This window comes from Serinus canaria, chromosome 6 (assembly GCF_022539315.1).
Source record: "Serinus canaria isolate serCan28SL12 chromosome 6, serCan2020, whole genome shotgun sequence".
In the NCBI taxonomy this organism is placed as follows: domain Eukaryota; kingdom Metazoa; phylum Chordata; class Aves; order Passeriformes; family Fringillidae; genus Serinus; species Serinus canaria.
In genome coordinates, this window is record NC_066320.1 from 10,829,270 (window position 1) to 10,854,472 (window position 25,203).

At 40.0% G+C, this 25,203-nt stretch overlaps 1 protein-coding gene across 2 annotated transcripts in view; it reads right to left on the minus strand.

Moving 5' to 3' along the window:
• Window positions 1-376: 376 nt before the first annotated feature.
• Window positions 377-25,203, minus strand: part of CSGALNACT2 (chondroitin sulfate N-acetylgalactosaminyltransferase 2) — a 31,785-nt gene continuing 6,958 nt past the window's right edge. The window contains exons 2-8 of one of the 2 annotated variants that reach the window (XM_030241081.2): window positions 15,398-16,638; window positions 7,857-8,073; window positions 7,228-7,329; window positions 5,485-5,663; window positions 3,785-3,879; window positions 2,672-2,753; window positions 377-1,514 (exon numbers count right to left, since the gene is read on the minus strand). In XM_030241081.2, coding sequence (XP_030096941.1) covers window positions 1,222-1,514; window positions 2,672-2,753; window positions 3,785-3,879; window positions 5,485-5,663; window positions 7,228-7,329; window positions 7,857-8,073; window positions 15,398-16,061 — 1,632 coding nt within the window. In that variant the 5' untranslated portion in view covers window positions 16,062-16,638 and the 3' untranslated portion in view covers window positions 377-1,221. Of the gene's footprint in view, window positions 1,515-2,671; window positions 2,754-3,784; window positions 3,880-5,484; window positions 5,698-7,227; window positions 7,330-7,856; window positions 8,074-15,397; window positions 16,639-25,203 lie in introns of those variants that run through there. The other variant, XM_050975949.1, reaches the window with a different exon arrangement.

The window sequence follows — 25,203 nt, forward strand, 5'->3', positions numbered from 1 at the left end:
GAGACCACAGCACAATTCTGCTTAAACATGCTCCAAAAAATCCCCCCCCCAAAAAAAAAACAACAAAAAAAAAACCCAAAACAAAACAAAAAAACCCACCAAAAAAAAAAAATAACCCAAAACCACTGACCCAGAGGAAAAAGAACCAAAACCCTAAAACATCCGCAAACTGAAAAAGTGTAAGGCTGCAATCAGTGTAATGAAGAGCATTGTATAAAGAAAGACTGTAATAGCACTTGCTTTTTCAGTCACTGAAAAAACTATGAGTATATGACTCCCTACAAAAACATGTCAGGAAAATGCCCAAAAGAGAAAGAATGCACAAGGAAAATATTGGCATAATAGCAAACAGGCCTCTAATAAAGTCATATGGGAATGAAAAGGTGGTTTCTCAACTTACAGGATGAGATACATAGGCAGGGCCTTGGAATAAGAAGGAATGGGGCCAAAAATATTTAAGCAAAGACGTTTAATAGCACAGCTCAGTTTATAGAAGGGATACGGCATCTACTGTGGGAAAAGAGCAGGCACAGAAACACCACGCTGGAATGTACCCAACTTCCATCACTGAAATAAGAAGGTGGCGTTTCCTTCACAGTGTGAACTTCCATTATATGCTCTAAAATTCCACTTAAAAGGATTTTCATTCCCACCCCCCCAACTGATTCTCTATTCAACCATGTCAATGTCTGTTAATACAGCAAATGTGGCACCGAGCCCTTGCTGTGGAATCAGCACCCTGCACAGCATGTCCATATACCTTCCATGGTGAGATTATTTTCCCACACCTTTCTCTTGTTTCTACAACGGAGTCTAAGTTCTAAGAATCCTTCTAAAGTCACAGTGCAGTGAGCCATACAGACTGAAAATACTCAAGACACGAAAGATTATTTCATTTAATTCTCAAAAGAATGCAAACACAAGGACAGAAATGTACCACATGGAAAAGTGTTGAATTGTACATTCCAGAGATTTTTCCAGTTGACACTGAAGACACTTTCCTTGAACCACAGCTGCCATCCAATTTAGCCGAGGTGCTCAAACTCACACGATACGTAGGTAAGAGCCGATCAGTCAAAGGATTACTCGGAAAACAAACACGAGAACCAAAAACCCTCTAAACTCTTCTTCACTGAAAAAGAGAGGCACTGCATTTGTAAGCGGAATTAAGGCTGTAGAACGGTGCTGGTTGAGTGTGAATGTGCAGTCCCCAGGCGGCCCTCAGCCCGCGGCCTCGCTGTTAGTCCTGTAGGCCTGCTTGCGGAGGTGCGCCTCGATCTCCTCGCGGAACACCAGCATGCCCAGGTGCGAGTGCGACGCCTCGTTCATGGCCTTGGACTGGATGCACATGCGGTACTGCTCGGGGGTCAGCTCGTCCGCACAGTGCTTCTCGTGCCACAGGTGGAACAGCCCGGGCACCGGCGTCCTGATCACCATCAGCTCCCCGTGCAGGTACTTTCTGTACAGGTGCACGTCCTCGCCGCCCCAGCCTTTCACTTCCAAGTCAAAACCCCCTACAAAGACAGCGTCAGAAATCGTTATCTGGGCACACAGGCAAGAAGAGCAACACTTTATGCCTAACGTGTTACCAGATATGGCATGACGTTCCCGAAATTCTGTAGCAATTAACTAAGCTTCCCAGGCCACGGCACGCCAATTTGAGGGACAGGAGCTTCAAGGATACCACATCCTTTGTGGTGGGAACTGCCCAGGACACAGATCTGCTGACTTCAGAAAGTGTCTTAGAGCAGTGTCTTCAAGCTGCATTATGCATGACATCCCATGTGACAGCTGCAGAAAACTGTAGGCAAACCTCACTTGCTATGCTTTTGAATTATTTTTAGGAAGCATAATGGATTTCAGCAGCTGGAAAATGAAGCAGCCATGCACCGTTTGACAAATCCTAACAATGCCAGCAATTACTCCACAATTCAAAAGGCTGGATTAAGGAAAGGAACATGGTTCACCGTTTTAAATTCTCTTGTTTTTCCAGGACCACAGTGAAGAGCAATCCAGGCCCTTATACAATTTCAAAACTCCAGAATTATGAAGTCTTCCTTTAGCACTATCATACAGATGGCAATATGACTGCTCTTAGCAATCAGCCTGCATTCAAGCCACCAGACAGCACGCAGGGCTCTGTCATTACATCTTCTGGCAGATTTACATCTTCTGGCAGACTATGCTCACCACTATCTTCCACATTTAAGCACACCAAGCTGTTCTCAGTTTTAAGAACATGCCACAAGGGGGGGCAAAGCCCATTGCTAAAGAGTCCAACAACTGTATTCAATTTCTCTAGGTTATTTAAAAGAAAGGATTAGAATGCTTCTTGTCTGTGTGGCTTATTTGAGTGACATGTTTCTTAAACTTGATTCATTTGCTTCAGACAGACACAAAGTACCAAAAAAACCCCAAAACACCAGTATTCAAAAAAATTCTAGAATGAAATGTTTCTACTAAAACTACTGCGTCTTTTAATACACTCGACAGATGGGACATCAAAATCCAGAAAAGCTAATTTATCTCATTGGTCAAACTTGTCAAACAAGTCTGACTGCTGGGCTTGGGGAAATAATACAAGAAATAAATGTATTACTTTCCTGTCATTAGGTAAGACTAGAGAATCACTTTTTAAACACACAGGTTTTTTTCTTTAGTCTAATCTTACCAACAGTCAGAAAGTCCGTCCGATATTGACAAGTCATCCCAAAGCCAAAATCCCTCCAGAAACCAGAATCCTTCTTGTGTACCTGCAATTTTAAACCAGTACAATTTTGAAATGTACAATACAACCAGGGAAGTACATTGCACTTGGTTTTGCAGAAAGCTAAGCTCTTCCAATTGTTTGTTCAGGGCAGGACGGACAATGACAATGACAATGACACTTCTGGTATTTCTGTGTCATGCACTCACGTGGGGCATCCCAGTGACCTGCTGCTCACTTCACCCTCTGCCTTCCAATTCCACTCAACCTCATTGCAGTTTCCACAGCAGTTTCTGCTGCACCACCTCTATTTTCTATGTATGTGCCCAGACCAAGCAATAAATTAGTCCATGGCTAAATCATCTGTTCCCAACACTTCATTTCCTACCCATTTTCTAAGGCCACATTTGTCTCCTGATCTGGTATGACATGAAAAGTAAGCTTTGTGATTGAAGTCAACAAGCATAATACTGTTAAGATTAAAAGAGTGAACAGAAGAACTGTCAGGGGCTCACTCCTCTCTCAGCTGTGATTATCCAAGACTATATGCAAAACCTTCCCTCTGGCTTTCAGCAGGATCCTTGCAAACACTGTAGGGAATGAGGGCTATTATGTTTTTCTTTTAATACAGCTCTTCTTCATTCTACTCTCTTCTTTTTCTCTTCTAAACCTGTCTATCTCAGAAGTCTCAGCTGCAAAACCCAGTTTCATCCATGCAGTCTCTCAAAAGAGAGTCAGACACATCTTCAGAGGTTTTTGTCTTTCACCAATGCTTTGTTTGCTGGAACAGAAGATCAAAGCTGCTGCAATGCAATGCCACCAGCCTCCTCAAATACTGGCTCGTCAAGCCACAATAAGCAGCAGGTAAGAACTACCAACTTCATTGGTTAATTGCAATTACTTCTTTTAAACTAGGTGGAAGGTTTTTTCCAAGCGCTTTGCCCATAATGGAGAAAACTGTCTAGATATGCAGTGCCAAAGGTCGCAAGATATCCCAAACAGACTATTAAGTTACACTTCATTTTGTTTTAATACAAGGCACACCTAATTCTATCCAGAATAAACCAAGCTGCTTACCAATTGCTGCTCCACAGGAGGTGGTATATCTTGATTGGCATAGACAATAGCAGGATTGTAAAGGCTGAACACCACAGGATAGAAAACTTTTTTCCCTGGAAGTCAAAAGATAATTGTTACTCACTGTGGGCATGTTTTCTGAAGGCAAAAAGAAACCAGAAACACTCTTTTTATGTAAAAGATAACCTATTAGGCATTTCCTAGTGGAAATAAATAAAACCAAGTTCTAGCTGCTAAGATTTCCCACCTAGGAAGCCCACTGGAAGTAACATCCAGTGGGGCAGAGCCTTTAGGATTAAAAAAAATACATGTATGCATGTTATACATATTACACTTGATTTACATTTATATATAGTTATATATTCTTATATAAAATATTAGATATCTCACTATCATTCTAGGTGACTGAAAAATTCCTGCAATAATGATATGCAGTAAAACTAAAAATAATCAAATCCAAGTAACGCCTTGCATTGTTGAGTTTTATGAAGTTATCTCTGTCCACAAATATGTAAAAGCAGGTACTCCCAGGATATCCTGCAAGGGCATCAAGCATCATGAGAATCCTGACTATGCTGAAAACACCAGTACTGTGTCTCTTATAGAAACCAGGTAAATATTTTTTCCACTAATGTCTTGCATCACCAAGGCTGCAAAAGTATTGACAACAGTCCACAAGAATATTCACAATCCAGAGCTGGGCATGAACTCTGAAGGAGTGAGCAGCATTTTCAGATCTCATTTGAAACAAAGATAACAAACTGCCAGTATGAATTTCAAGCAGTGTCTTTGAACTCTCTTTCTTGTTAAAGCCCACAAAATACTCCTCTCCAAAATTTTTCCCATTATTTATACAACTTGTTTCATGAAGAACAGAGACAGACAGAAATGAAATAAAAAGCAGGAAACAGAACCCAAATAGCTGGCTTTTGAAGAATTTTTTTTTTCCTGCTTGTTAGGTGAAGAAAAAACATCTATTGATTCCAAACTGACATTTGGAGAAAATTGTTTCTGACTGCAACAAATATGAAACAAGAGTAAGCATTAAAACAAGAACCCAAACAGTTTGACAGAAGGAGATCTTCAGTAGCATGCTTGTTAAGTCAGGAAAGCTTTACCCTTCTTGGCAGAAACTTGTAGAACAAGCAAGCATCACACAAACTTAGAAAAATAATCATTATTTCAGAGCTTGGGATGGAACAGTGGAACACTAGCTCAGTCTCCATAAGGAGCACACTGTAGCTCTACTGAAAACCATTCCTTTGTGACATGTCTTGGCCATACACGTGTGAGAAGAGATAAACCAAACTCGTTAAGAGACTTCAGTATAACAAAAATCATCTTCCACTGTAGAGTGTTACACTGAGTTTTGTTATACAGATTTACATGCAGTCTAATTGGTAAAGCAATGAAGTTGTCCAGCTTTCTTTCAGACAACTAAATCTGAAGAAAACATGAAAATATTATGTTGCACAAAAAAGACATGTTCTTAAAACAAACTATACTAAGACAGAAGTTATTTCTCAGTCTAAATATTATTGCCTTTTGTTCAGAGAGTGATTAGTTTTCTAGGGTGAGTGGCACTGAATAAGTTTCACCATTCTAGTTGAGTTTTCCTCGTTTTCTATATGCCCAGCACAGGTCAGCCGAAGTCAAGCAGGGTGACGAGGCTCCCTTCCAGCACCAAGAGGGGAACATACCGGGTTCAGCATTTAAGCGGCAGCTGTTGAGGAATTCGGCTGTGAAATAAACATCAACATCACAGAAGAACATCAGGACCTCGCCCTTTTCCCAGGCTCTGGCACCCATGTCAAGTCCTCGGCCTCGGTTGAATTCCTCATTCAGAGAGACAAGCGTGTAATTGTGGAAGTCAGTTTCTCTACAAGAAAAACAGAGCCAAACCCAAAATAAATCTGTGGGGAGGGGCAGAGAGAACATTGATAGGTCTTTTAGCATTTTACAGGAATTTCATTACAGAAATTTAAAAGCAGTTATATGATCAGAATGAGAAAAAAAAATCTGTTACACTTAGTTGTCTATTTTAAGCCTTGCAAAATGATAGAAATCTGTGTAACTTCAGTTCATGTTTAATCATTCTGACAGATTAAAAGGCCTATTGTTAACTGATGTGAATTAAAACGCTCTCATGAATTACAATGGCATCAAAAATTTGTCCCCACAAACCAAGAAGTCCTGACCAGCAGAAATATCAGTCTTCACTAGCTCAGAGAAGAGGGCAAATAGGAAGCCAGAGTCGTGGCATCACCAGAGTTATGGGGCATGGGGCAAAGGACATCATTGTGACAGTGCCACCATAACCCAGGCACTTTGCTTCTCCTTGCTGTTCACCACTAGCACACATGCCTGTACTTACAGCAGAAGAGGGAAGGACCAGTCATAGGAGACTGGAAACACACTCAGAGAACATCTTCAAGCAAAGTTAAGTGTCTACTTCAGTGACACTTCAGAGGACAATGCTTGAAGAGAACAGAGTGAAGATATTCAACAGCAGCACCACGAAAAAGATACAGAACCAGGTAAATGGCCAGTGAGCCTGCAGCACTGACTCAGTGCTCTGAGAGACATCTCACAGGGACCAGGGCAGGCAGCAGAGGCCTCAAAAATGGAGGGGTACAGCACTCAGCAGGTGCTACGGAGACTGCAGCAAAAAATGCAGAAATTCTCTCCTCCCTTCCTACGAGATGCCCTTACATGTCAAGCCAGCTGTCCATCACACACTCCAAGCTAGTGACAAAGTAGCCTGTGTCAAGTCTGTGTCATGGGGTGGAGCCCGGGGAGCACAGTGAGACAAGGATCACACCAGAGCTCAAGGAGAAGAGGCTCCCAGCTCAGGGATGAGTGCAAGAGCTCAGGTGGTGAAGGAGCCCTTGGGCTATAGGGTAAAGGATGCTGACACCTGTCCCATCTCTCTGGAACAAAAACCATAAAAGACACATTTGTGAATTTTACTGATGTAATGCTGATACAGCCATGATGAACTGTGCTTAAAGTTATTTTACAGCTGAGAGTAAGTACAGGCCTACTTTGACCACTACATTTCTCTTCCTTATCATTAAATAAAATTGTTTCTCCAGTGAGGTAACTATTAAAATGTACATCCCAGTTCCAAAGAACTTAAACTTTAATCAATCTGTTAGCATGACTGAATATCCACTGCAAAACTCACCCCTGTTTTTTTATGGACTGTCAGATAGAAACCTCAAAGTCTTTTCTGGCTATAACTTGCTTTTTAGTTGTCTTCAGGAAACTTTTGCAACCTAAGCTGTAAAATGGCAACCATAAATAGTGTACAATAAATAAATAATGAATTTCCTAGTAACCTGTAACGGAGTATAAATTTTATTTGGTTTATTTCTTCATTCTTTTTTAAAAGCTGCTTAAAATGCCAGTTTTACTGACTGATGTTGGATTGATATACTTACCTAGATACAGATTCTAGGATGCTTTTTACTTCTGACAGACCATCTTGTCCAAAGTACACCACTGTGAGGTGAACACGCTTATCCTGATGAATACACACATCCCTATAAGCACAAAGATAAGCTGATATCAGTAAATACTTGCAACACAACAAAAAATTTTAGGTACTTAAAAGCTACAGCATTAAAAAGAATTTTCAGATTGAAGTATTCTGGTTAGGCATCAAATGGCTTCAAAGAAAACAAGAAGAGATGCTTCCCCCTCTTCTTTCCCCACCTTGCCCATTTACATCAGAAGGTTCCAATACTGTGTGTCACATTCCAATACCTTATTTTATAAACAGGCACTCCTCAACTGATGCAAATACAAGAATTATGTTCAAGATCATCTGTGTCCACAATGACCCTGACTTTTGGTCATTTTGCTGCAATTTCAAGAATCTCTTAAGCCCTTTTAGAAGGAATGTTTTCTCCATACAATATGTTCAATTACAAACATCCCAAGGCAGCTGCACACAATGTTGGAATCATTAGCTCTGTTGCAACTCAACCAGAACAGGAATTCATTTTGAAAAGAAAACAAAATATTGAAAATCAGGAACATAGCTCACTATATAATCTCATGCACCTACCTAAAGTTTTGCATAAATTGTGCAAATGCCTCAGTTCTTCCAGCAAGAGGGACAATAACGTTAATGATCGATCTAGAAATATCGACTGTTTCACTCTTCACTTTCATGAGGGGTCCAAAAGGTCGGAACAAGGTGACATGCCTGTACTCCATGCCATCCGTCTTCTTATAAAACAGCTCATACTGTGTCCCCTTATCTCTCTCTGTACGATAGTAACCTGAAGAATAAGTCACACAAGTAATATGCAAAGTCAAAGATCCCAGCAGTTTTATTTAAGACACACTGGTTTTCCTTACAACTAAAGAAGTGAGGGCAAAGCTTCTGGGTTTCTCCTATATGAAATTTCCACAAACTGTTATTGATCACAGTCAGCTTTTCACCATTTTAGGTCAGACCTGAGAAACAATCCCAAATGAAATCCAGCTTCCCCTGCTTCTTAGAGACAACAGGTTTCATGATCCTATGCCAATTTCTCAGTTGGAGTTGGGTCTTCCCAACAAAAAGGAAATTCAGCTATTTACTAAGGAAAGGGATGGTTGAAATCTATTATTGCCTGATCTTAAGCCCTTCAGTAAGAATCTAGCTCTGAGCTAGTCCACAGTAAAATCTGAGATCATCTGCCCAGTAATGACCACAAGAAAAGCAAAATTTGTTCTGTGGGCAGAACAAATGACAGTAACTTGCTTGACAAAGTCTGCAAAATCTGACATGTGGCATTTAACCAAAACAACTGTGTGATAATGCTGGAATGCTTTTAAATTGTTTTCACTGCTGACCAGTAATTAATGCTTTCTATCTGATAAATAAGTGGTACTTTACTGCACCCATAGTCTTTTAAGGACATAGGCAGAAGTTTTCCATGTGGCTGTCACACTTCAGGACAAAAGTGCTAGTCCCTCCAGAAACAGGACTATCTGTTGAGAGATATTTTACTCCAAATGGATAGAAAAAAAATCTGTCCCTTTAACTTAAGGACCATCAAAGAAGGAAGTCAAACCAACAGACTCTAATTTTACACCACATAGGAAAGGACTGAGGCTCATCTGTGGTTTTGACCGTACTAAGCTCTGTGTTGCTAATTCCATATCTATGCTAACCTGAGAGTAAGAAACAATGACAGGAAAAATCCTCCAGCAAAAATGAATTATGTTCACTCCATCTCTGCTTTCCTCACACCAGCAAGGAAAAGATGTATTACTCTGAAGCACCACAAGCTCCACCATGAACTGGCATTACATTCCAGTTAAGTGGCCACCCAGACCATAGAGAAAGTTACAAAGAGCTGCATATTCCCAAGTGTGATGCACACCCCTCCCCTAACACGATGCATTTCCTTGCACCTGGCTGCCCTGAACTGTTCCTTCTCCAAGCCAGTCTCCTCAGCAGCTGAAATCCCTCCCAGGCCTCCCACCAGAAAGCAGCTGGTGGCAGGCCACAGAGCAGAGAAACCACACTGGTGACACAAAAGGTTCTCAATTGTACCCAGCATTGATAGTGTCCTTTTTGTTTTCGTTTTTTTGCAAGTGAAATCAACACCAGACGAAGCATGCAAAGGAAGCAGCTCTCAGCCCTAGAGCAGCTTGGGTTTGACTGTCTCAGGAACCAGAAAGAAGGGATGGTAGAGCTTTGCATCTCTCCCTCTGCCCAGGCAAGTATTCTCCATGTTCCCTTCCCTTTCAATACAAGAAGCAAAGGAATGTGCACACCACCTTGACCTAACTTCTTTCCCTATATCCCAGATTCCAGTTACAAAGAAAGAATCCTTTCCCTAAATCTACCTCTGTGTTGCAGCCTGATTACCTCTGATGCTGCAGCCTCCATCCCAAACCAAACCCAGTTTCATTCACTGATGTTCCCTCCTTCTGCCCACCAGTCTCTCTTTTACAGCAAGCTCCTTACACCCCTCCCATGCCCAGCTCTGTAATCCAGCCTGTCTTGTGGACAAGCACATGCACTGGCAGACCCAATGGACAATGTGGATGACCACCACAGAGGGGCTGGGGGACACATGGTGTAGCAGAACAAGCTGGTCCACCACACTGGAAGTCAGTGATGACTGAGCCTTTGAAGAAGGCTCTGCAGTGCTCTCCTGGAAGAGACTGAAATTACATTTATGCTTTTGTCAGCACAGAGATGCATAAGCACACCCCACATTTGAATGCTTATTTTCAAATCATTATTAATTACAAGCACTGAAAATGGTGTTTCAAACAGTGAAAGCCCACAATGCTGATTGCCAGAAGCAGCACAAGATGTTAAATCCCTCTCAACCCTTTTCCATTCCAACTCTTTGGGCTGCACACTGTGGGCTGAACATAGCATCTTGGTGAATGGAGTAGCTGATGCACCACAGTGCTCATACATCTTTTATGTAATAGACAGCAAATACTTTGTACCAGGACTCCTGGGGAAATCAACCTTCAGTATTTTATATTTTATTATTTTCTCTGCTACCCAATAGCTGTTTACAGATAAAAATACCATTTACAACATAAGTGAAGTTTTTTAAAAGCATACCAGCTGCCAATAGCTTATCCTAAATCAAACTATAAACTTAGAAGTCAGTCTACAACAGAAGGCTGAAGTACATACAGAGTAAAAATCTCTAGACTAATTTAAAAAAAATTAAACTAAAGCAAAACCTACTGCTGTAACTTCATAAAGACCTTAATATGCAAATTCAAATCCAAATAGTGCCTAGCCAACATTCAATTGTTGAAATACAAGATTCCAAACTTTTGAATCTCAACATGCTACTAGAACCACATTTCTTTGAAACAGTATGTACTCCTAGAGTTATTCTCCTTGCTATGAGCTAGCTTCTGTTGCTAATCTACTAATTTGAATACTTTTATGGGACTAAAGTCTCTATGCACAGAAGCCAGATTTGAGAACAGCCAGAAAAAGAACCCATATCTGACTTCCTTAGTGTATTCAAGTTTTTAACACTTGGAACTGACTCATTTAATAAAACCTGTTATCTCACCTTGCAACTAGCATACACTGGCTGCCATCCAAAAGAGAACTCCACAAGCAAAGAGGTAAAAAGCAGCAGAAATAATTTAACAGCTGCTATTCCTGGTCCATGAAGCTTTACTCCCTTTGCAGAAGTTCTGCTTCTCACCAAACAAATTAAACATAGGAATCCTGGGGATGAGTTACTATGAAAGCCAAAAAGCTGTTCCGCTAATGCCTTGAATATTGCTTTACAACTACCAGGAAGTGTTTGGTCTATGGATTGGAGATGGATTTGATTCTTTTGGTGTGTACTAGAGTTCTCCACTGAAGTTCCCAGGACAGTGGCCAGTTGCTGGTCTCATGCAGCACACAGGCAGGGGCTGTCTGCATGACCAGCAGTCCACACTGCTCTACGGATGGCAAGAACTTGGAAGCTTGCAGCATGGGAATAAAGGATTTTTACATTCCAAGGATGGGTGGGGGTGGGAAGTCTTCCTTTTCAATGATGACCTAAAGAAAGTTTCCTGATTTTGGCCAGTTTGAATTGGAAACATAGAAGCAAGAGAAATGGACCCAAACAGCACTGCTAGGCATTCAATAACAAGACCTTTATTAGTGATTAGCTAATTGCCAATTAGCTCCTGAAAACATGCTAGTGCTTCTATCTTCCAACAGTTAATTTTAAATGTTTGTGCAATTGAAGAGCTTGTAATCTCTTGATTAAAAAAGCCAATTACACTGATAAATGTAAACCCAAATAAGCCATTTACACTGATAGTGAAGTGTGTCCATGAAGGTTCCTCAAGGCTTCTCTATCATCATTCTAGACTCAATGTCACAAGCTTCTGGAGAAAGGGAACAGACAGAGGTAATACTATTATCTCCCCTGAATTACTCTCCCTTTAATATTATCAAATACTGATCTCAAAGAAATCTATTTTTAATGGAGGACTATCTTAGAATGTGCAGTTCAGCAATTAGGTCCATTGCTCATAATCCTAAATCCATTCATTTGTGAAAATATGTAAAATTGCATCTTTTATCCTCTCTAGGGATATCCTTCATCCAGGGGGAACAGGATACTCTTGTTTCTCATACACTTAGATCTAATGTAAACACTAAGAAAAAAAAAACCTAACAACTTCAAAGGGTTTCTCAAACAGTAACTGCACAACAAGACTTTTTTTCAGGTCAGATTTTTGTTCTGTTAATATTAAAATTCTGGAAATTTCATTATGGGTTGCTACAAGGGAAAACAGGTACAGAAAACAGCTGAGAAATTTGCTGGTTTTCTCTTCATCAGCAGAGCAAGTCAACTGAGCTTTGTGAAAAATAATTTGAAGTTTTCAGAAAGTATCTTTGTAGTTGTAATATACATTTAGAAATCTTTTTTTTTTTTACTTAGTGTTATTGCTCATAGCCTGCATATAACCATGGTGTGGCTGTGACAGATCTGCCTTATCAGAATTCCAAAGCAGACTTGGATCATCGCTCTGTTTTGCAACACTAAAAACTAACAAGAGTTCAGGAAGCACTTGGCCAGAGTGCTCCCTGTTGTGGACACAGCTTCCTTGTACCACCACAGAACATCTTCGTGCAGAGCCCACAGAGGCTGAGCATGCAGAGAGGCAGCTGCATGAACAGTGAAATCGAGGACGCACTGCAAAAATGCAGAGTGGCAACAACAAAGCTGGCACCCATGAGCATGCATTTGGAACTTTTTTAGCCTGCCCAGTGTTAAGAATAATAAAAATCAGTAGATTCAATACCACGAGTATTATGGGCTTATTAAGTGTACTTTTTCAAAAAAAAAAAGGTTATAAAGAAAATTCCTATTTTTAAAATGGAAAGCAGATCAATTTTCAATTCAAGTTATTAGTATTAGTTGTCTCAAGTTACTCCAATATAGAAAAATCCTAAAACACAGTAAGAAAAAAAAATTATCGATGTTTTTTCAAATGAAGACAATGACACTTAACTGACTGGGCAACACAGACAACATAAATTCTGGGAAAGAACTTCAGACATATTCAGCAGACATTAGAAGACACCACTAAGTAAAATCATCTATAAGAAAAGATGTTCCAAACTTACTTAAACAGCCACCAAATTCTCTAAAGAGAGAGTACCTGAAAGTACATATCACAAAAATTTACATGGTTCAAAGTTTAGTCTACTATTTCACAAGTCTAGGAAAAGAGCAGATATAATTCCCAGAACCAAATATTGACCTAGATAAAAATAGCCTGTTGAGGTAACAAGCTAGAAGGCTTCAAAATAAAAATTTCTTGTAGCACAGTTTTGTGGGTAAGTTTTTGTATATAGATATTCAGTAGTATTGAGGAAAAAAATCCTGCAAGTTAGAAGATAAAATCAACTTATCTATACTGAGCATAAAACATGATGGTTATGTATAAACTGTATTAATTTATTACCTTGTATATTAATGCAGTACCATGTTTTCTCTTTTGTCCCAGAAATGAAAAAAAATAATCCACACACCAAGTTTCTCAGCCTCCAGGTTCAAATTGCACAATACTCTAGTTTTAGTCACAAACCACTTATTACAAAATAATTACCAACTGAAGAGGATGTAGAACTTAAATTACATGCCTCAACTGAAGCCAACTTTAAAAACTGTTTTTCTAAATGATCAACACTAATCCAGAAACAATTTTGATGTGCTATTGAGACAGTTACAGGACCTGTTTTGACTTCAGCTGATACACCAAGTCTGCTAGGCAATTTGATCCCATCAGTTTAAGACAGCTTAAGGGACTAGTATTTTATAAACAGAAAGGCATCACTTTCCAACTGCACTTCCATCAAGAAGGGATGCACAGGCAGAGTCCTAGAGCCTGTTTACAGGGCTGCAGGGCAAGGGACCTGTATGTACCAACACTGGCTGGGTCTGCTTCTGGAAAAACAGGGGTGGGGAAAGATATGCTAACATTCAGAAGATGCCTTTTTTTGCTGGCTAAATTAGCCAGTAGTATTTGCACATAAAAACCCCACAGAATACCCACACAACCCACAACTCCTGTCTGAAGAAAGATACTAATAGATCTAGATAACACTATGGCTGGTTGCGAACACACCCACATGCAGCATAAAAGGCTTGTCTTTGCCTATAGTTTCTGTCACCCTGCATTTGAAGTTACTGTCTTCACAGCAAAAGGAAATTAGTTTGATTTCAAAAAACAAATACTGGTGTGAACAGAGGCAGAGGTATGAAGTGTAATTCTAAGGTTCTAAAACTACTTGCTTTCTTGAATGTCTGTCATTGAAGGCAATACACTAAAAAATCAACAGCTATTTCAGTAATGGTAAAATAAAAATCCACTTGAGTACAAGCAATATCTAAAACAGTAATGGAAAAGCAGCAGAATACTTAATGTAGAAATAAAGCCCAAGAATGATAACCCCTGGAAAAAATAATGGGGTTTTAAATGAGAACTGTACTAGGAGCCTAACACAGGCTGTGTTGCACTGATTCAGCTGAGTGGATTCCATGGCCTGTACCACTTTCTGGAATGAAGAAGAGTACTTTCATCAAACTTTAAACACAGTAGCTGTTAAAAACAGAGACTTTTTGCACTACAGACCAATTACATCATGTGAGACTGAAAGAACCCATTATTTCAAGGCCAATGGTACCTTTCTCCAGCATGTTTGCTTAATAATACAGACATCAGTACTTACTTCAGAATCCCTTCTATAGTAATGGTCTAATAATGTGGTCCACCTTTTGGTCTTTAATGGCAGCATGAATTCTATTTATTACTGTAACTATGAAGAAGGGGTGCTAGGGCAGTTTTTGATAATACTTCTCTCCATCACACAAGACCATACCGTGTTATGGGATTTGTCACTACTGCACCTTTTAAGGGCCTTACTAAGTGTTGAAAGTTTAACTGCTACAGAGGCCTATATGTGTTCTGCAATGAAACTTACAGGCACTGAGACAAAACTGAAAAGAAAACAAGAGAACAGTTCAAGGCTGCACAGCTTAGGAGACCCCATAACTGTGTACCATGAAAGGTCTATTCAGGACACCAAGTTTTTCAGCTGTCAGGCCCAGAACATAGCCTACCTCTCCCTCCAGTATGACTGTGCCAGCTCTAAGGAAGTCAAATGCTTGACTATTAACTAGAAGTGGCATAGAGATGAGTGAAGAAAAACCATGTAGCTTCATGCTGGATTGTTTAACTAGCCTGGAACAAGAGAGATGAATCAACTTCTCCCTGCCAGAGCCATCAGTTTCACTGAAAGTCTTTCAGTTATTTAGTACCATAAGCATCTGTGTCACACTGGCTTTGGCTACAATCAATTATGAATGCATCTGTATTTTAAGCAGATACAGCTTCCCCAGTACACCTCTTGCGGTGAGTCCTTCTGAAAAGTACTCCACAAAAAACACAAGATAATGAAGCAGTAATGCCTTCATCATCAGAAATAAAGGCTCTTATCGTGCAATTACTCTTCAAAACTCTATTCAAGTAAGTAAAACACCTAAAAGTACAAATCCCATTAAATGCTTGTTCTGACATTCTGTTAAGGGGCTGGGAAGCATGTAAACATACCTTCTACAAAATCATTTTCACTATACAGCTGCCTGTCTCCTACTCCATCATCTTCATCTTGTCCATCTTCTTCATCTGGATTATTGATAACTTCTAGGCCAGCCTCGATAACTTCCACCAATTCATCTCGTTTATCCTTTCTAACAGGTTTCTCTTCTGGATGCCGAGTGAGCCCCATCTCCAACTGGAATACTTTCATGGATGTAAAGCTTTCAAAAGGAATGACTCCATACTCACTAGGCAGTTTGGCCCCCACGCTCACCTCGGCTTTGTCAATCTGGGAATGAAGAAACTCTAGGAGATCATTGGATGTTTGTTCTTTGGTGCCCTGGTAGTTCATACCATTGATCTTCGGGCTCTTTTTTTCCTGCAGGGACTTCAATTTGTCACTCATTTCCTGAAGCTCTTGCTTTAGCTGGGCAATCTGACGTTTCAGACTGGTAGCTCGGTTTTGATAATGCTCTTCTTGTTCCTGCAAGAGAGCTTGATAGTATTCTTTACCCATGGTTTCACCTACAACACCAGGAAGAGATCCATTGCCATCTGTTTGTGGAGCACACTCCAGCAAATACATGAGCAAGACTAAACTGAATAGTAAAGCAATGCCCACCAACAGCCAACGAGTCCTGGCTTGAATTACGAAGCCTCTTCTGGGCATTCTCATATTATTTCTGCTTCCAATCCTAAAAGATTACTTATTTGCTCTTGCTTTCCAGGGGACATCACCCCAGACTTCAAATCTTAGAGAGAAAACACAACTGTAATAGCTACTACAAGTTCTGGTAACATAGCAGATGAGCAGTTTCCAAGCTTTGCCTTAATCAGGTGTCATTGCAGAGATATAAATCTGAAGCTCCTGTGTCATCCATAACCATCAACTGTAAGTCTGGCTGACGCCATACAATTTGTTCAGGATTTCCTAGCCCAAACAAAAAAAGCCTGCAAAGGAGGAGGAAGACCGAAGACACCAGCAAGGAATCATATTTCCATTTCCTAATTCAGCCTTAGTTGAAGGGGCCTAGCTTATTTGAAGTTTTGTGAAGGAAATCTGCAAAAGTAATTTTGTAAGCTTTGAACAGACAGCAATTTCCCCCCCCAGTATGTGTGAGAGCAATCTACAGTTTAGTAATAATAATTTTCATTGGCTAGTCTTGCTTTTCCTCTGGCACTTGAGTATTTTATTCCACTTCCCCTCCTTTCCTTGGAATCTGTGGTTTGAGTCAGCAAAATGAAGACAGAACCTAAAATTAAAACAAAGGTGCATATTAGAACTACAAAGCAGTCAGTCATTTGAGAAACACATGAACAAAGTTCTAATACATGCATGCAAAAGACTGCTGGTGGAAGGAGTGATAAAGGGAAAAAGAAAAAACATTTCTTTCTTTTTGCATTACCCATCAGCAACTCCCTCTGACACAGTGTCTGGAAAATAATAATAAGAACAGTCCAATAAAATGCATTTGTCACACAGCTAGCCAAAGCAGTAACAGTTCTTAGAGTCCCACCACAGTTTATTTCACATTTGTTTTAACTCCCCCATTCTTTCTTGGGTTTTTTTGCTTTGTTTTACTCTGTGGGAGGAAAAAAGGATACCAACAAATCCCATGCCTTTCCTACTCCTCTAAACTATTTAAAAAAGAAAAAAAAATCCATTAACTACTTTGAAGCAGCAGAAGCTTGCAATTTCATTTGCTTTTACTTTAAGTAAATACCTTTCAGGGTATAACTGTTCACTCATGAATAACATATTATAATTTTAATATCAAAGTTTACCAAAAGCGCATTTCAGATTAAGTCTAATTAAAAAGAAATTTAAATTCAACGCCAATCCCTGATTGATGAAAGAAATCCTGAGATTATCCATCTGCTAATATTTCCATCTTTTGACATGGTTGGGCTAGCGTGAAGAGGCAGTGACTGCTTCATGGGTCACACTCTTATATGACTGACCAAACCAGCCTAGAGGCAAAGACCAGAGAAACAGCCCACAGTTATGCAAGGGGGGGATACCAAAAGTCCTGCTCAGCACTGATTCAGCTAAATGTTTTATGGACCTCTTCAATGACAGCATAAAATACTAAGAAGTAAGCTCAATGCATGTTAGTCTATTTTCAGCATTAATAAAATACTTTCATTTAAAATTTGCTTGTATAAAATAAGCAAAGCTCATTAAAATTTATCCAGGGACCTATTAGCTCTACATCCATTTTGACTGTGTTATGCAATTATGGTTTGGGGGAAGTTCTGAGACTCCCAGTTTAGTTTCACTATCCTTAGGAGACTTGGAAAAAATGGCTCACTCCCATACTCCTTCTACATGGGTTAGGCAGACTTATCCAGCCCTGCCAGCTGCCACCCAGCCCATCTTGTGCTGACCCTGAGAGTCACCCAGGGTGCCACAATGCTCCCATGTGCTTACAGCAAATACCTGGCACTGTGTCTCCCCAGTTATGTCTTTGTGACACTCTTCCCTTCCCACTCAGATTCCAGCACCAGGATACTGCTCCAGTGCGAATCAGGTACCCCGATCAGTGCTATTGCCATATTCAGCATCTTCACTTGTAAGAAAGTTACAACTGCAAGACCTGAAAGACTGTGATTTATCCACCAGCAGCAATGCCTGCCACAGCCACACAAAGTGTGCAGGCATATCATCCACACTAAGTTTTGTAAGAGCTGCACACCTTGGAATTCTCCAGCTGAAGTCTATAGGACTGCTCAAAGCAGTTTTTAGTATTTGTAGTGCTAAAGTCCCTGTTAATAAATAATTTACACAGATTATGTAGACATTCTTAATACAGCAGATTAAAGGCAACTACTCATCTGAAACTGAAGCTTCTGGAACTCATGGAAAGCTACTGGAGACTTTGGTACAAAATAAGTAACAGTTTTATCATTATGAATACTAGATAACATCCTTTCAAGTCCAGACAAGCCAGAATTTAGTCACTCCTCACTGCATAAACACAATATTATTTAAATGCAAGCTGAATGCCTATAAAGACTGATCAGCTCCAGATGTGTCCTCAGACTACTGACCAGTATCCAGATGTGATCAATCAAGGGAGACAGAAGATAAATTCTACAGGATAAAACCAGTTCACAGAAATGATAAAATATCATCCCAAGCTTTCTTTAGTAAAAAGATGACCATATGATGTTTTTTTACATTTCTTACTGAATTCTTGTTCTGTTAGACTGCAAATGGTGAAGCCACAATTAATAGCATAAAGAACCATAAGTTTCTTTAAAACTCAGTAAATGCTAACCTGTACTAAAGCTACTCCATGCAGAAGCTGCCACATCTTCATTCAGTAAAGGCATATTGTCAAATGATCAGACCATCTAACTTGCATAAAATATCAGTAAATCAAGCCCCAACTATTCTAATTGTTGTCAACTGACAAATCAATACCCCTGAAGATGGACCATTAGTTCTAGTAGGCTTTTGTAGTCAATTCTTGCTCCACCAATAAATTGCCCTGTGCTCAACTTTGATGAGTCACTCAGTTTCTTTAGGTCTCATTCACGTCTTAGAAGCAAGGGAGAACAGATCTCCACATGTGGTTTTCGAGAGGACACAATGTACCAGGAGATCAAGATCCCCTCAGAGAATAGCAGGGGGCAGTGAGAGAACTCTTGCTCTTCCCACCTTTCCCCACTGCGGCCAAACAGACATCCTTATGGTAAGTTCGGATTGGGGAAGCCAAGACACCCCACGAGGACTCACTGCTGGACACCTGCAGGTTCCTGGCCCTTCCCACGAGCACTGCACCTGCTCACAGCACAGGGCTGGCTGGGGGGCACTGCCCTGAGTGGGTTATGGTATACCCAGGGAAGACACACAATAACCCACGCCTGAAGCAATGAGAACTACACCAGCTTGCTGGTACTTTTCCTTCTAGGCTCTAATTATTCCTTCATGAGCCGAAACCCTTTTCTATGGGCTAGTGACAATCCTATTAACAAGACAGCCTTTTTACAGAGGCAGGCATTGCCTATTTATGTTTGACCATTTTTTCACCATAAAGAACAGGCATTTTTCCCACTAGAGCTTCACCTGGCCTTTAAAGGCCAGGAATGTTTGTGCAACCAGTTATGTTGAACATTAAAATTTTAAATTGCACATGGAGAAGTGAATGGGTAAGTTAGTTTGCTAAAGCAGTAGGAACTGTGCCAACTGACTTTTTTTTCCCTTCAGTATTACTTCTGCTGAGCGAAGTTATCATAAAGGAGCAAGACACATTTCATCTTGAATACTTCACAGAGTGAGTGAAAGCAGTAAGAATCTTCCATCCTTCTTTTCCCATTGATAAAAGAGAGCTTATGAGCACTCTATTTCACTATTATCTCTTTTCAGAGAATAGGAAAAAAATCCACACCTTATTTTGCATATTTACAACCCAAATTTGGTCTGAATTTGGTCTGGCAAAGCCCTACTTTAGGAATTCCAGTAACTAGTCCATAGAACATGACTACAAGAGAAAGCAGGCTGTGAAACCCCAGCACAAGCAAAAGCACATGGGATCCTAAAAATCACAATAAGAAACTAATTGGGTTACAGAGAACATTCTGGTTTATAAAAAAGGACAGTAAGATTACCTGGTAATTAGTAATCACACAGAAGTCCCTGGAATTTCAGAACTTAACGATTAAGTTTGAAAACTTTAAATTGCACCTACTATTGCATGCTGGTATTTAACTGCCTATCAGTTTTTCAGAACTAGTCTATTTGCAGTAGTTTGTATGATCTCCAAAGAATGAGACATGTGAGGATTATACAAGTCTTATAAAGACCTGCAGGTTTTCCAGAGGCACCTGGTTGTAAATATTTCTGCATTTCCAGGGCCTTCTGTATATTCAACAATGGAAATGTTTCTGCTCCTTAGAAAAAAGTTCACTGATTCTCTAAGCACAAGGGAGTAGACCAGCATGCTAACTGAAAATGCTTTACATTTTTAAAATTATATTAGCATTCTGTTTTTGTTCCTTGTTGATGAGTACATCTTTCTGAAGTGGGGAAACAGTCACACTTAAAGCAGTGACCTAATTCAGGATGCACCTGGCTTCATGCCAGACTGTGGGGACTTTCCTTGTGTGAGCATGTTTTACTTTAGATATGCCCTTTTCATTCAGCATGCCCTAGTCGGACACTGTTTAGCTGCTCATGAAATTCCAGCTGAGAGTTATTTTATTGTTCATAATTTCACCCAGATGCCACAGATATTCACTGTTTTAAGCCTCCCCCACACACATACTTCTCTTCTTGGTAAGTTACACAATGAAAACATAAGGTCCGATCCCATCCCTTGCATATTCCCTTCCTATTCTGAAGAGCAGTGCCACTGAGAACAGGATAGCTTGGAATGTTAGAGGAACACTGGGCACACCTTTATCTTCCCACTTGCTGAAACCAAACACAAAGCAAGTTGGGCATCTGCTGTTGCAGACAATCTTTGCATAAACCCCAGAGAGAAAAACCTCAAACCATACCTCAAGTACACATCACTTCATCTCTGCTTAGACAGTCTGCTGAGGTATAGCCTCAGAAAAGACAAAAGAATTTTTCCAGGCTTTTAGTACACAGCTCTAGTTGAGCCAAAGTCAGATTTGTCAGCTATTAGGAAGAAATGAAGAGGGGAAAAAAATTCACAAGAATTAACTGCTGAAGTTCTCACTTTCCATAGAAAACTAGTCAAGAATCTCATCCCCTTTACTGACCAAAAAACCATATTTTTATTACAATTCTGCCACCCGATATGCTTTCAGCTATGGCTCTGCCTCCCAAGCACACACACACAAGCACGGCTGGATGGCAGAGAAGTTAAAAGGCACTATCAATTTATGGAAAGACACCCTGCATTCAATAAAACCAATAGGAAACAGAAAATAATCACAAAGCATTTTAGATCTTACCAGTTCCACACTGAATTCTGAAAAATCTGAAAGTTTTGTTTGTACGCATTGCAACCACTGCCCAGGTTAAATCAATCACATCAAGCACACGCAGCAGCTTATTTTCAACTTTTTGAAAGTTTAGAATATGACACACTGTTCCAGTTCATCCCAACACCTCCCTTTAGTTGGTCAGCACAGAACTTCAGCTTTGCTGCTCACCTTACCTGAGTGACACCAAAAGGAATTTTTCAAGCTACCTCTTGATTTTCATCAGTTTCCTTTCCTCTGCCAAAGCCAGAGCCCCATGGGGGAAACAGGGGAACAATGATGACTGTACACTGAGCATCTCACTTCATTTTTAATAAAAGACATAGAGGAAAAAAAAATGAACACTGGTGAACTGTCCACATTATGAACAACCTGTGAAGAATTTTAAAGTGCTCAAGCATATCTGCAATAGGTAACATCAGATATTTCTTTAATTTCTAAATGGGAAGGAAAAATATCATGCCTTTGGCACGAGGACCATCCTAGAACTCACAGTACACCAGGAATAAGTAGTTCAGGCATGGGAACCATAGGAAAAAGTTACTTTAGTGGAAGATGCAACAATCACAGGATTTATTACTCAAAAAAGAATATTCTCCATGCAGATGGTTTCTCTTACAAAAAGCAACATTGTTGTTTCACCAGCAGAAATGTTGTGCTCCAAAATAAAATTAAGACCAAACCTCCACAAATTTCCACTGCAACATTAGAGACTGCAGTACACAGGGAAGATATATCAGGTTTCTTATCTCCCTTGTTTCATGTGATAGATCAATTCACTCTCAACACCAAGGAGAGATAAAACCAGTAAAAAACCCTGCCTTTTCCAAGGACCAGGTCCTGCTTATTAATTACATTTTTTCAGGATATGCAACTGAAGCAACAGACTTTGTAACTTCTAAAACACAGAAACATAGAAAAGAGTAGGGTTTCACTTTAATAGCAGCACTCAATCATCTTAGAAATCAAGAACAATCAAGCAGGTCATGCTCTTTACAGCTTGCCCAAATTCTCTCTTGCAATTTCTGCCTCCGTTTCAAGTTCCCAGGAATGTTTTTTCACAACAGCAACACAGCCTTGGGGGCTGCAGGAAGGACCCATCCTGCTCATGCACCACACACTCCTTCCCTGCCCCATGTACATGGACAAAAAATAAATCAGCTTGCCAAGCTGACAGAATAAGAAATACTGTGGGGTTTATTGCCTCTGTTCTCAGAAAAAGCAAACAGAAGGTGATATCCAACAACCTAGAAATGGTGGCATTTTTGCCATGACAATGCCTGGAAAAAGTAGTCATTCTGTCACGCTTGAAGGAAATATTAACTGTACTGTGGTGGTTTAAATGCAATTCTTTCATAATCTACTGTGTAATAAAAAGGAAAAAGAGCAACCTTTTGCTGAAGCAGTTTTATCTCCTGTACGTGAGAGAAGCAAGCAAGTTATCGCTTGTCCTGGCATTTGTTGTTCCTAAACAAAACTAAACCCATTACATAGTGAAATGGACAAATGAAAGAACGGTATTATTCACATTATTTACTTTATAACTAATCCAAAGTAAGCAATGAGCTTATGAATAGAAGGTCTGCTTTGACTTCAGTGAATCCAAAGCAAGTCCAGTTGTCTGGAAAATGCTGAATTAAAACTGAAACCCAACCAGCTACACCTTAACCACACTGGTCAGTATTATTCCATTTCAGGAAACAGAAGTCAACTCTCAGTCACTTTACTGTTTTTATGAAGAGAGACATCTGCTTGGCAAGAAAAACTAGGTAAAATGTCCTAGGTAGGACCAGCTGAAGGAGTTTCATTTGCTTTCTTGCTTTAAAATCAGCTATCACAAAAAGCTCTTCTACCTTCAGCTTTCACAAAACAGTAGCTTTTCTGTATGACACAACTTTTCCTATAGTTTATATTATTCAGCTTGTGGGTTTCTGCACTGCTGTTGGTGCTATTCCTCTTTTTAAATTTGGCAAGAAAACCACAAACTCCAAGTTTGGTGAAGCATGTCTTCTTCCCCTTATTGTCAGGGAATTAAAGGAACAGCAGTTTTATATGACTACAGTTACTGCACCTATTTTGTTGGTTGCTAGAGTTCAACCTAGAAATAAAAAGAGAAGCACAAGAGCTACCTCAGCACAGTTATCAGGGAAGATCTTTCTCCTGGTATTCCCAACATCTTGAAAGTAATGCTGTTTTTCACATGAGCATTAGGCAAGAACCCAGCCTGCTTTTACAACAGGCTTTGTTAAACCCTTATTAAGGACACAGTCCCCCATAAGGGGCTGCATAAATTATAACACAGCAGCATTTGGGTTCCTGGGCAGAACACCCGAGCAGCCACACCCAGCAGTCCATCCATGAAAGGTGGCAGAGCCTCCCAATAGCCTGTGTAACACTGCACACCCAATCAAGAGGAAAAGTCTGTGGAGGACAGCTTAAGCAAAACTAAATCCCACTTACAGCAACTGCAGCTTATCTTCAAGGATGCACAGTAGTCTCTATTAGACCACATGCTGGAGACGTTTATACTTCTTTCTGTAGGACAGAGCAACCGCTGCAGCAAGAGGCAGAAACTAAACTTAAGACGCTCAGCAGTCTTCAAAAGGTAACGCTGTAGGTAGGGCTTTTTTGCACAGACAACAGCCTGCTTCAGAAGGGCAGAAAACCAGCTACACTTTGAAACACAGCATCACCTTGAATCAAAGTGAATGAGGAAACGTGCACCCTAAATGTCTAAACAACTTAAAAGGCCCCAGCTAAATATTTCCCCCATGCAAGAGGAGCCTGCTCCCCCAAACCCAACAGCATAGTAAAAGGTGATCCCAGCTCACGTGCACAGCACACCTACACTTTCACTGATGTTCTATTTATTAAAACCAATCACTGAGAATGGCTGCAGTCTTCCACTGTGGAATGGCAGCTGGCAAAACCAAAGAGATGAGAATAACATGGTTTTCCTGCAATTGCTTCACCTGAGTTCCACATCTAATTACATTCCCAGAATCAAACTGTCTTCTGTTGTCTCAGATCTCTGTCATCTACTTCTCTATATATGGAGATCAAGATAACATAGCTACTGTAACCTAAGCATAGTGAAAATACAAATGCCAACCTACATAGACTCTTGAGCTGTTTTTAAAGGATAATCGTCCTTCAAGTTCATACATGGAGCCAGTGAAGACTTCTCACTGTGGGAGGTAAGAACAAAGGTCATACATGCAGTTTCCTCGTACTGTAAAGCAATTCTGAAAATGCTGTAGAGCAACACAGATCCTTTGAGGCACTCACAGGTGGTTCTCACATGGAGATGTCTTTTTCTTAAGTTATGAAATGAAGGGATGGAAAAGGACAGTCCCTACCCAGAGTGTTCTAACAGTCGCACAGAAAATTGGCCAGTGTTTAAAAAAAAGTTAGAGACTTATTAATGAGGAGGAGTTAAATTTTTTCCCTTTTTTTGGAATTTTTTTCTATGGTAAGAGTTACACTGTTTTCAAGGATGTAATATTCCAGACTACAGTGTAGCTGTAGCAGTTGAAGTGGAAACAGAAAGAAGTTAAATTCTCAAGTGCATCCAACTTAAAAATACTTTCAAACTTCTATTAATATCGATCTTAAGACCAGAAATGTTTATAGGAAATTGATTTAAATTCAATTAAAAAGTTTTGTTGGACAACTATACACCACAGCAATATTCTCACCAAAGTTATCATTTATTGCCAAATTTTTGAGTGTTACCTGGACCAGGGAATATTTGTACATATGTCTCCTCAGTGCATGTTTCAAGACTCCTGAAGTGAAGGAGTCCACTGGAAGACATTTCTGTGCATTTTGTTCAAGGGGTAGGGTGGCCTGAGTTTTAA